Source organism: Jatropha curcas, chromosome 2 (assembly GCF_041381405.1).
Source record: "Jatropha curcas cultivar XTBG-Jc1 chromosome 2, XTBG_Jcur_1.0, whole genome shotgun sequence".
Lineage (NCBI taxonomy): Eukaryota > Viridiplantae > Streptophyta > Magnoliopsida > Malpighiales > Euphorbiaceae > Jatropha > Jatropha curcas.
Genome location: NC_143152.1, coordinates 29,251,201 through 29,263,411, shown reverse-complemented (window position 1 = coordinate 29,263,411; position 12,211 = coordinate 29,251,201). Strand labels below are relative to the sequence as shown.

The 12,211-nt window shown below is 29.7% G+C and overlaps 1 protein-coding gene across 1 annotated transcript; it reads left to right on the top strand.

Annotated features, from left to right (window-relative positions):
• The first annotated feature begins 6,470 nt into the window (after window positions 1-6,470).
• LOC105632481 (growth-regulating factor 4) lies at window positions 6,471-11,986 on the top strand. Its single transcript, XM_012214869.4, has 4 exons — window positions 6,471-7,077; window positions 8,117-8,471; window positions 11,104-11,510; window positions 11,592-11,986. Exons 1-4 carry the CDS (start codon window positions 6,825-6,827, stop codon window positions 11,597-11,599), a joined length of 1,023 nt encoding a protein of 340 aa, XP_012070259.1. The 5' UTR covers window positions 6,471-6,824; the 3' UTR covers window positions 11,600-11,986.
• The last annotated feature ends 225 nt before the right edge of the window (window positions 11,987-12,211 follow it).

Genomic DNA, 12,211 nt, shown 5'->3' with positions numbered 1-12,211 from the left:
AGGTATCTTAGTGGCAAAAAGTACTTATGAGATTGATCATTATGGCTTAAGAGGTGAATTCGATTCTTCGCAACGTAAATTCTACCGGATTAGCCCCTTTATCTCTAAAGATGAGCAGAGATTAGTTATATTTGTGCACTATTAAATAGAAAATAAATACCAAAATTATAAATTTTTATTTAAATAAAATAAGTAAGTTGGCAAACACCTTTGACTTGGTCCCCATAATTGTTAATCAATTTCCTTAGAAGGGCAAAAAGGGAATGAAACTATAGTGTCCTCTCCTTCCCTAACCAACATGTGAATCTGTGTCCACATATAAACCTAGTATATAAAATATTCCTAAATTTTTACCTCTGTGTGTCTTTAAAAATAATTTAATGATGGAATTTTTTATCTTGTTATTCTTTTTCCTATTAATGGATAAGACAAAAGCAATCTTGTATCACATTTATTTTGTTTATATATCCAATATATATGTACTCACTTCAAGAATTAATCATTACATTTTTATTACAATAAAATAAAAGCAAGAAAAATAAAATAAAAATAATTTGTTTTTTATATACAGTGGGATAGTGACCTAAGCATGGTTGGTGAAAGGTCAATTCCCTGCTTCTTGTGTGGCAATTTCTCCTTCACCTAAAACTTGAACAGTGGTTGACCAAGCATGTCTCTTATAGTATAAACACAGTATTTAATTACTTATACATGGAAATCATTTTCCCAAGCTTTCAAAATAATTAATTAATGGCCCAGAGGTATAAATGGAGACTAGCTCTTTTTTCTTTACATTATCTGAATATTTAATGAACTGTAGGATTTAAAATATATAAATGGAAAACTTTTGTTGTCTATTATAAAAATGAATGGATGAAGGAAACGCGTCAACTAATTGAAAATATCATTATAATTATATTTATAAAAGTCATTAATAATTTTTTAATAATTAAATTAATTATTTAAATTATCATAATTATGCTCCGTTTATTTTCGTAAAATAACTTGTAAAAAAATATTTGTCACAATTTTTCATTATTTGGTGCGTTAAGGAAAATAAGTCAACGAAAAATATTTTATTGGTCAAAGAAAAATTAAGTCATTTTTAAAGGAAAACAACTTCCTGTTTTCGAAAAAGTAAAACATTTTTCAGATATTGACAAATCTTATAAATCTATATTTTTTAATTTATTAATCATCATAGTCAATACCACTAATCACTATTTACCATCGACCACTACCACCGACTATCGGTGGCTTTCATAATTTATATTTTTTTGCATTATTTTCATATTTAACAATAAAATTTTTAAATTATAAAATTTATATTATTATTAATATTTTTATGGTCTTATGAGATAAAGATTTTAATATTTTTAACTAATTTTCAATATTACAATCAAACAACGAAAAATAAGACATTTAAAAAATATTTTTCAATATTTTTCGGTAAATTATTTTACGAAAATAAACGCAGTCTTAAATTACTTTATAATGATAGTAAAGCTTTTTGTTGTATTATGCTTTTTCTGATTAATTAAGGACGCTTCTTCACTAGTATATTTTTACTTTTTTTTAATGTTATTTTCTTCGTAATTAATATAAACTACCTCTTGCTGAAATATTTTTACCTTTTTTATTTGTAATTAATATGAACTACCTCCTGATTAAATATTTTTAGTTCTTCCTATTCAATTTCATCGAGTTCTCATAAATACAGTTAATATAGATGAAAATATATTTGGGAAAAAGGTCAAGATAAGTGTACGCAACTCTTTTTCTTTGATTTATTGTTTTCATATATTTTTTTAATTACTGTAATCAGATATGGAAAATTCATTTTGTTGTTTTTTACTTTTTTCTATGGTAAAATATTATATATATATGTTTATTTTATTATTCATACTAAAATAAATTTTTTCAAATATAATTATTTTTACATAACAATTTTAATATATATATATATATATATATATATATATAACAACTTTGCCATGTATAACAAGTTTAGTTAATATTTAAAGTTATTAAAATATGTTAAATATATATACGTATAATGTACTTATTAAACAAATAAATTAATTATTTTAGCAAAATTATTATAATTTTACATATTTTGGGACGTTGCTGTGAAATTGGAATTTTGAACTCCGACGGTATAGTATAAAGACAGATGATATAAGAAGAAGAAGACAAAGTTAAAAAAGCTGCACTAGAAAATCTATATATTTATATATACATATAATATGATTTAGAAAGGATCCAAAGTTTGTTAAAAGGAGCCATGAGACACATCAAATGTCTTGCATGGCATCAGTGTTGTACGTACTTGTTCGAAAAAGGTACACTTCCTTCTGACTGTACTAATTAGTTTAGATGGACTGTATTTTTTTAGGATAAATTATTATTTACTAGGTTTAATGTTAATTTAATTTTATACTTTCCATTAAATAACTGAATTTTTCTTAATTATTGAATATATAATTATTTAATTCTTCTGTCGTGTCTATTATCAACTGAAGGATTAAATAATGATAAAATTATATTAAATGGACTCAATAGTCAAATATTCTAAAATATTTAACAATAGTACTTCTTAAATACAAAGGCTGAATAATAATTACGGTTAAACCATTTATTTTTTATTAATTACAAATGAAATATTATAAAATTACATGTGCTACTTGCATAATATATAGTCTTTTAGCTGTGTACATGCTAGTTTTATCAAACTCCCAAAGGAGTGAATTAATGTTTAGTTCTCTTATTATATTTGAATATATTAATCATGCTTATTTTTAGAATTTAGTTATATGAATTACATAAAAAATAAAGTCAAACGATATATATTTAAATTCTAAATTAAAAATGTTCAATACCTCATTTATAATGTAGGCAAACTACTAAATAATCACACAAATCTATCTATATATATTTATCTATCTATCTATAGAAATATATAAAAGCCTAACCAAATTTATTTATATGGCATGATGTTATAAAACTTAGTTGGTGATGTAAAATTTTATTATTTTTAAAATTTTTATTTAATTATCTAATTTGAAGAAATTAAATTACAAAACTTTTCAGTTGCTTTATTCAATAATTAATACCATATAATAAATTTATTTCATTAATAAAAAGCTCTTTAATTTTTTTTTCTTTGCAATTATTAACCATCCAAATAATAAATCTTTATATTAATAATAAAATAAGATTTAATTTTTTCAATAATTAATAACCACACTATATGATGTACATTATGTTTTTTTTAAAATTTAATTATCCTCTAATTTTTTAAAATATTAATTCTCTTTTAAGTATCATGTATGTGAGTTCTATATCTACTAAATTTATCTTATAATTTTTTTTATGTTCAACATATTTTTAGATAGCAGTAAAAATTAATATCTTGAGCAAAAAATAATATTTTAACCATTCATATAGTTTTTTTATTTTTTATTCAGAAAATTTTATGATTAAGTAATTATTTTAATTTTAATATTTATATTTATTATTTTCAATTTAATTAAGAATATAAATTTATTATTTTTAATTTTTATCAATTATTTATAAGTATAAAGACATTTCTTCAAAAAAGCATCTCCAGCCTTTTATGATTTTAATTTTATCGAAGGTGTCAGGTCTTTTATAAAAGGCTATTGGCTATTGGTTCTCTAGCCATTAGAGGTTGTTTTCCAAACCTCTAATAGCTCGAGATATGACCCTTTTTGGGGTTCGGTATATTCCACGAAAAAAATCAAAATTTCAAACTAATTTTATATTTAAATAACTTATTTTTTAATTAATTATAATATATTAAAAATAATTAAAAATTTATAATTAATTTAAATATATATAAGATAAAACGTGATGGTCATTAGTGATTTATAATGGTGGCCGACGATAATCGATAATTGTCAGTGATAATTAGTGACAATTTGTGAAAATATATAATGTTTCAATCTCCACAATATGGCATTCTCTTTTTTTTTTTTTCATCAATATAAATCACTAGCTATACTATATATGTATATAAATCATAATATGCAAATTTTATAATGAAAACATGGATTTAAATTTTCATCCATTCATTGTGGAGATGAATGTTTCTTTTTATCTCTACACATATAATTATTTTTATAATATAAATAAAAAAAAATATTGGTGATAAAATGAAAATACAAGTGGTCCATGTATATTATGAATAGGTTTTGAGTCCAATAGACCCACCAATACAAGTATACAATGATGATACAAAACCCCAAAAGTAGGAAAAGCTTTTATGGACCCCACACTATTCTTCTTCTTTATGGGCTTTTCCTTCTGCCAATCTTTTCCATCGGACCCACCATCGAATGTCACCCCCATTCCGGCAAGCAACCGGTGACTTTCTTACTGGTTTACCGGCTGGTGTAGGTTACTGATTTGTGATTATTAGCTTGTTTTGAGCTTTCCCTTTCATTTTTGGGCCTGATGGGCCCATCCTCTATACAGCCCATCACGTGTGGTTGCTGTCAGGTGAAGCCGTAAAGGAGGAGACAGGGGGTACAAGAGCTGGGGGAAATTATAGGGATTGAGAGATTTAACGTATCTTTTCTTTATCTTTGTTTTTTCCCTTTGCCTTTTCATTAAATTTGTTTTTCTTAATTAAATTATGTTAGATTTGGATTATTACTCTAATTTATAAGAAAATACAAGGGGTCCACCAATATAAACTTTATAAAAAATATAAATTATTTCGTGTAATTTACACTAATAATTAAAAATTGAGTATTTATTTTATTAGTTAAATTATAATATCTCTTCGTTTAAATGCAAGAGACAAAAAAATAAAAACATGTATTACCGTTATTTAAATTTTGAGTTTAATAGCTTAAATATTTACGTTATTAAATTTATGATACTTTTTTTATTACGTGGACAATCAACTTTCCATTAACAATTAATAATTTTATAAAATGCAAAACTTCAGTCAAAGTAAATTTCAAGACAATTTTAGAAAACCATTAACAGATTGTCTTAGAAAAAACAGTTCGATTTTTTTTTTTAAATGTAATTTATTTTCCTTGTATATGAGTTAATTGTTTTTTTCTCTACATATTAAAAAAGAAAAGGGAGGAAAAGAAAAAGGAGAAAAGCTTATTTTTAAAAAAATATCTATAATTAATACATATTTACGCGTTTTGATCAATACCTGAGGCCTTACGAGGGGTCACGAATCACCCTTTAACTCCAAATGTCATACACAGATTTGATCTGTTAATGTATTTGTATTTTCAGGTCTTGAATATGAGGATTTGATCATTTGGAGCTAATAATTTGGTAGAAATAATTCTCTAAAAAAAAAAGGTAGGAATGATTTTTCAACAACTAAACATAAAATAAAATAAGAAACATTATTTTATTTGTTTTTCTATTATGAATTTATAATATCGATTATTATTTTTTGTTTATATTGGTGTTATTGCAAAAAAAATACGATTTTATCTATGTATTTTACCATTTTATACAATATTGCCCTTATATTTTTAGAAATAAAAAAAAATTTATCCATATTTTTACCTTCATTATACTTTTAGGTTAATCCGGTCAATTTTTCATACTTCTAAATAAATTACTGTTTTTCTCTATATTTTACTGAAATTAACGAATAAATTCTTCTTTTTATCGGGTATTTTGCCATTGTATTTATTGACTCTTTTATATCTATAAAAATTTATTTATTTATTTTAATATTTAACAAAAAAAGCAAAAGAAATTGACAGAATAATATATTAAGATAATGAAAGAAAAAAATAAAAATAAAATTATGTATTTCTAAAAATGGAGGAGCAAAATTATGAATTTTGATAAAATATGTTTTTTACTAAATTTAATGGAACTCGAGTTTGACAAAATGTTAATTTGACCATAATTTAATAAAATGTTAATAAAATTTCTGAAAAAACAAGTTAATTTTAACAAAATTTTAATGGAAAATACAAGTTAGCGACTTTATCATTAATTTGATAATAATTTAGAGATTAATTTTTCAGTTAATTATTTTGGACGAAAGGATTAATGCATTAATAAAATAATAAGTTAATGATCTCATAGTTAATTTTTTAAAATATAAATTCTCGTGTATTAATTTAATTATAACTCAAGACTAATTTATATATATATATATTGAACATTAAGCAATTTGCCAACCACCTAAACATGTGGTGGGTCCAAGGGTATTAAACCCACATTCTGTCAAGAAAAGAAATAAAGTACAAATACAAACACAAACACAAACACAATCACAATCACAATCACCTACGCTAACCTACAGTAAAGTTTATGTCGTTGGCAAAGTAAAAAAAAAATAATAAAAAAAAAAATTGCAGACACACAAAATCCCTTTACCTTTTGACAACAAGAGCTAAAGAGTAAAGAGCTTAAACCTGAACAAAACCTTTGGTTTAGTGATTAAGTGATCACTAAAACTAAATTAGTAGTTGAAACTTTATTATTTAATGCAATGCCTCCCCCGATAAAATCAGACCAAACTTGGCCTTGAGGATCCCCTCCTCACCAGACACTGCCCCCCTTTCCCAACACAACAACCTACACAGACACTGAGACTGTGACACACGCTCACACATATATACACACGCCTACATACTAAATGGCTGAGACAGAGGTTGATCTGTGTCCCATGTCCCTCTTTCCTGTCCTGCTCCATGTTTAAGCTTCTGGGTCTTAAGATATCTTGAGATATAGTGGTAATATAGAATATATAGTGAATAGTGGTAGTATAAATAGAAGAAGTGGTGGTGTTGGTGGTGGCGGTGGAGATGAATAGTGGTGGTGTTGGAGTGGGTGGTGGAGGTGGGGCTGGTGGGGGGGCCGGGGGAGTGACAGGAGGAATGGGGTCAGGCGTTTTGGCAATGAGGTCTCCGTTTACAGTGTCTCAGTGGCAAGAACTGGAACACCAAGCTTTGATTTTTAAGTACATGATGGCAGGTTTGCCTGTGCCACCTGATCTTGTGCTCCCCATTCAGAAGAGCTTTGAGTCCATTTCTCATAGATTCTTCCACCATCCCACCGGTAAAAAAACTTCTTTATATATATATATATATATATATATATATATATATATATATATATATATATATATATATCTGTGTCTTTGTGTTTTTCTATTCCCTTCTCATTCTCTCTTTTCTTGGTCTCCTGATTTTTAGTTTATTGATTGAATTTTTCATTCTATCGATGCTTGATTTGATTTGGGAATCTTCTTGTGTATCCCTCTTTCACACACTCTCTTTTTTTTAGAATACAAGTTTGGTTTTTGTTGATAATAATTGTGTTTTTTAGAACAAATCTGTCGTGTTCATCAAAAAGCATTTCTTTTGTTTGCTTGCTTTTTTTTTTTCTTTTGTGTTCTGTTTTGGATTGGTTAGGTGTAGACAAGAAATGAATAGAAGTTTGAAAACAAAATGGTAATTTTTAGTGGGTATTGTTAAGTATGCTTCAATTTCTTATTTAATTTTTAAATTTAGAGATAGAAGATTGGGTAGTTGTTTTTTATGATTGTCTTTGATCTCAGCAGACATCAGAACACCTTTTTACACTAGAAGTTTTTTTTTTTGACTAGGAATAGCATTTGGGATTCATGTTTTAGGCATTACTTGATCGGTAAAATTAGCTTTTTCGGGATAAAGACTGGAGATTTTTGCACTTTTGCAAAATTACTGTAAAAGAAAAAGTTCAATGTCCGAGTGATTTTTGTTTTGGCACAAACTTTTCTTGCTGAGTCCATTTCATTGCCCTTACATTTTATTCCTTTTTTATATATGCATATAGTTGAAGATTTTATTCTTTATTCCAAGCATTTCAGACAATCATATTCCCCGTCCCCTTATGGGTTTACTAATCGTTGATATCAGAAGATGCTTACACCTGATTTCTAATGATCCACATGATATTGTTAATTTATCGATGACAAATGCAGTTAAGTTTTGCTATAATTTGTTGATAAAGTATTTTTTGATTGTGAAGGTTATACCATTCTTATTATAATCAACAATCAGATTCTCATCATTCCTGATCTTTTTTTTATATAATATCACGAATAATTTTGCAGTGGGTTATTGCTCCTTCTATGGGAAGAAGGTTGACCCGGAGCCAGGGCGATGCAGGAGGACTGATGGAAAGAAGTGGAGATGCTCCAAAGATGCATACCCGGACTCCAAGTATTGTGAGCGCCACATGCACCGTGGCCGCAACCGTTCAAGAAAGCCTGTGGAATCACAAACCATTACACAGTCATCGTCCACTGTGACATCACTGACTGTTACTGGAAGCAGCAGTGCAACTGGAAGCTTCCAGAACCTGCCATTGCATGCCTTTGGTAATCTTCAGGGCACTGGTTCCGGAACTAACCAATCCCATTATAATATGGACTCCATTCCCTATGGAATCCCTAGCAAAGATTACAGGTATTGCTTCTTGTTAGCATGTATATGTGTATTTCTGCTGTTACTATGTGCTGCCTGGATGAGCTTGGAAATTTTACAGTAACTTGAAGTTTGATTACATGAGAGAACAAAGCTTGCTAGCTAAGCTCATAAGACTATATAAGAGGTTCCTGCTTTTCTAATTGTGATATCATATTATTCAGGAAAGAACATAAAAGTATAATTAAAGTATATGCTTTATAGTGGAAATTTTATATGTTTGTTGTGTAAATCAGGTTATTTCTTTGCTGTGGGTGAAATTTTGGAGTATAAGCTAGATTTTAGATTATTATCATCTGGATAATGGAAATGTTGCGAACACTTTTGGAGTTTCTTTAGGGCTCTGGGTTCTGGGCCCTGGTGTGTGCAACTTGGAGGAACTTAATAGTGTCACAACAGAAAGTATTTTTATTTGTCAGTCTTTCTCTTTCAGTCTGTTACTGTGCTGTCTGTTATTTTTGTTGAAATAGTACAAGAACTCTGACAGCCATTAGGAATTGTCTTTAGAACATCACTGGGTGCAAAGTTATCAACACTCTTCAGTTTCTGTCTAAGGAGCAGATGAGAGAGATAAAAAGGGCATGTCTACTAGAATTGCAGTGCAGATGTGTCAATTTTTGCCTTAGTTTGGTGTTTCTGTAGAAACCTATCCAGAGTTTGTTTGTTATTTAACTAAGTTTTGGGCAGCTTAGGTTATTCCTGCAAACCAATTTACTTCCTTGTACCATGCAGGTGAAATATTTTTATATTTATTTTTTTAGGTGCTACTCCTGTCTTTTGGTTTTTCAAACATATTGTCCTCTGCAGTAAATTTTGGAAAGATTTATGTCTTCATACTATTTCCAAATTTAGTATTTGTTGGACCCATTGATCAATTATGTGGTAGGAATTGAAGGAACACTCGTGCACTCTAGGCTGCAGATGAGTTACGGGAACTTACCAATTTTTGCTGGCTTAAAATTATGGGCCCTGATGTCCTTGATGAGAACTGTCAATATCTGTTGTCTTTGCAGAAATTATTTTGCCATCTTTTCTTTTGTCTCAAATCTCTGCTTAAGAACTTTCTGTTTTTTGCTGCTGCACTTGTTGTGGAATTCTGACAAGCACTTGGAACTGTCTTGTGGCAAAACCAGTGCTCCTTCCTCTGCAATTTTTGTTGAAAAATATAAGTAAAAGGAGGGTGGGCTTCCTTTTTTTTTTTTCCCCCCAAAAGAAAATTTATGTTAGAAGGATTAGATGCCTGATATCTTTTGAAGAAAGTCAGCTGAAATGTCATTCTGCAGATGAGGTGTTCAAGGTGACTGTATGAGCTACTCTTTTTATTATCTATCTGCAATTAATTACTGCTAAATAAGCTGTCATGATGTCCAGGTAATGTTGCCTGTTATTCTTGACATTTATCTCCTATTCCCCACCTATCATCCACCTTTTCTCTTTGGTCACTAAATTGTTAAAACTGCTTGTCAATTGGTAGATCCAGAACATTATATCAGTTGCTTTTCTGTGTCTGAAGAAACTCTGATAGATGAATACTATTTCAATGATGCCAAGGGAATTCCATCCTTCAATATGAAGCTTCTCTCTTATTCTCTACTTTGCCCTTTGTACCATAATGTCTGCACAGCTTGTGCAATAGACAAGCCACCAAAAAGTAGGTGTTACTGTGTCATTAGCTTTTAGCTGCTGATATTGTCTTGTTACTAGATACGGCGATGCTTGTTGGGATAATTTTCTGGTTTTGGTCTTATTGGCAATAATCTGATAATTGTTATAATCCCATATGAAAATGGATTTTGAAGTTGTGTGCTTATATGTTTTTACTTGGCCTATCCTTTAGTTGAATCTTAACGAAAACTTATCCTCATCTTCTTTTCGGCACAAGATGTAGAGCCATGAGTCCATGACCTTTTACTTTGTCTGCCATTACTCTATGGATCCAAGATCTGTGTAGCCTCTAGTTTCTTGCATTTTCTGTTGCTTCTTTCTTGCTAAGATGTGCTTTTTTTCTGTGTATTTTTAACTTGGTTGTAACTGATGCAATTATAAACGCAGGAATTTTGATTGTTACAGCACTTGATAAAAGAATGTACTACATTAATTTCTGCAATGAGAACGACTTCTATTCTTTCTTCAAAAGGAAATAACTTAATGATATATATTATGCTCCTGAATGGCTTTAAATATTTTCTTTTTGTTTGTTGATTCATTTATTCTTGTGGAAATTTGTTTTCCGACAAGTTATACAGGTAAGGAAAACTTGTTTCGCTACTTTTTGTGTCACATTAATAACGGGCATGTCAAATATAATCACCGATAGTATTTTGACACTGAATTGGATAAATAAGTCAGAAAGTTGTTGTGGTAGCATCAATATGAAAGTGCATATCTAGTTGTCTAGGAGCACAATTGCAATTTTAGTGCTATCCAAATTGATTCAGTTAATTCAATACCTTCTAGTTACTCCTTATAGCCTTATCTGGCAGCAAAGTCTTTTTATTCGTTATTCTATTTAGAATTGATTGCTTTGTCTCAACTAGAATCAAGAGGGGGCCTTAAATGATTTTCTTAATTTGAGATTCAATTTTAAAATTCCTCTTAATGGATGACGAAACAGGTATGCTCAAGGACTTAAGCCTGAGGTTGGTGAGCATAGCTTCTTCTCTGAAGCTTCAGGCAGCAACAGGGGTCTCCAGATGGAGTCACAGCTAGATAGTCCATGGCCTCTGATGCAATCCAGAGTCTCGTCATTCGCCACATCAAAGTCAACTGATAACTCCATATTGCAGAGTGATTATCCCCAGCATGCATTTTTCAGTGGTGAATTTGCCTCTGGGGAACCTGTGAAGCAGGGAGGTCAGTCTCTTCGACCCTTCTTTGATGAGTGGCCTAAAACACGTGACTCTTGGTCCGGCCTTGAAGATGATAGATCCAACCCAGCCTCATTTTCTACAACCCGTCTTTCAATATCAACTCCAATGGCTTCGTCGGGCTTGTCCACGCCAAGTTCTCGTTCACCACATGGTGAGTTTTGGATAAGGATTACATTTCCTCTGAAATTCCTTGTTTTTAATCTTATTCCTGTCTTTTGATTTTGTTCTGTAGATAACTAAGAATTGATGGAGCTGTTACAGAATGTGCTAGCAAATTATAGCAATGTTTAACATGTGGATGCTCGAAGAAGTATCGGTTGATTCCATACCTGGAAGTAATTTCATTTTCTATCATGGTTAGAAACTGTTGTGGGTTATCTGCATTGATGTTTGTGTATTGCTACATTTGAAAGCTGTGCAAACTCCAGTTTTAGTTGTGGAATAGTTGTGGAATAAAACAAAACAAAAACTCAAGCTGATGGTGATTGAGAAAACCCAAAAAATTGTGATCAGATTGTATTGAACCAGCGGGCAACAATTTTTTGGCTTCACTTTGGTTAATTACTTGCTGCTTACCTTGGTATGTAAAATTGTCAGCTTTTTCAGGAAAGAGTTGCAATTATGTTATCATGCAGGTGTTAGTATAGCTTGCAAATTAAATTCTGATTTTATACCAAATAAACGTCTGCTAATTATTAATGCATGTGGGTTTTATTCAATTGTTTTTTTAATCTTTATTTGCGCCTGAGTCTCATTCGACTCAGAGATTCTCCGATGGGCGAAGGGCCAAAATTTCTAACGGTACTTGGGCAGATGGATTTTTTTTTAACTGAGTTTGTGGTGTGACTCAGA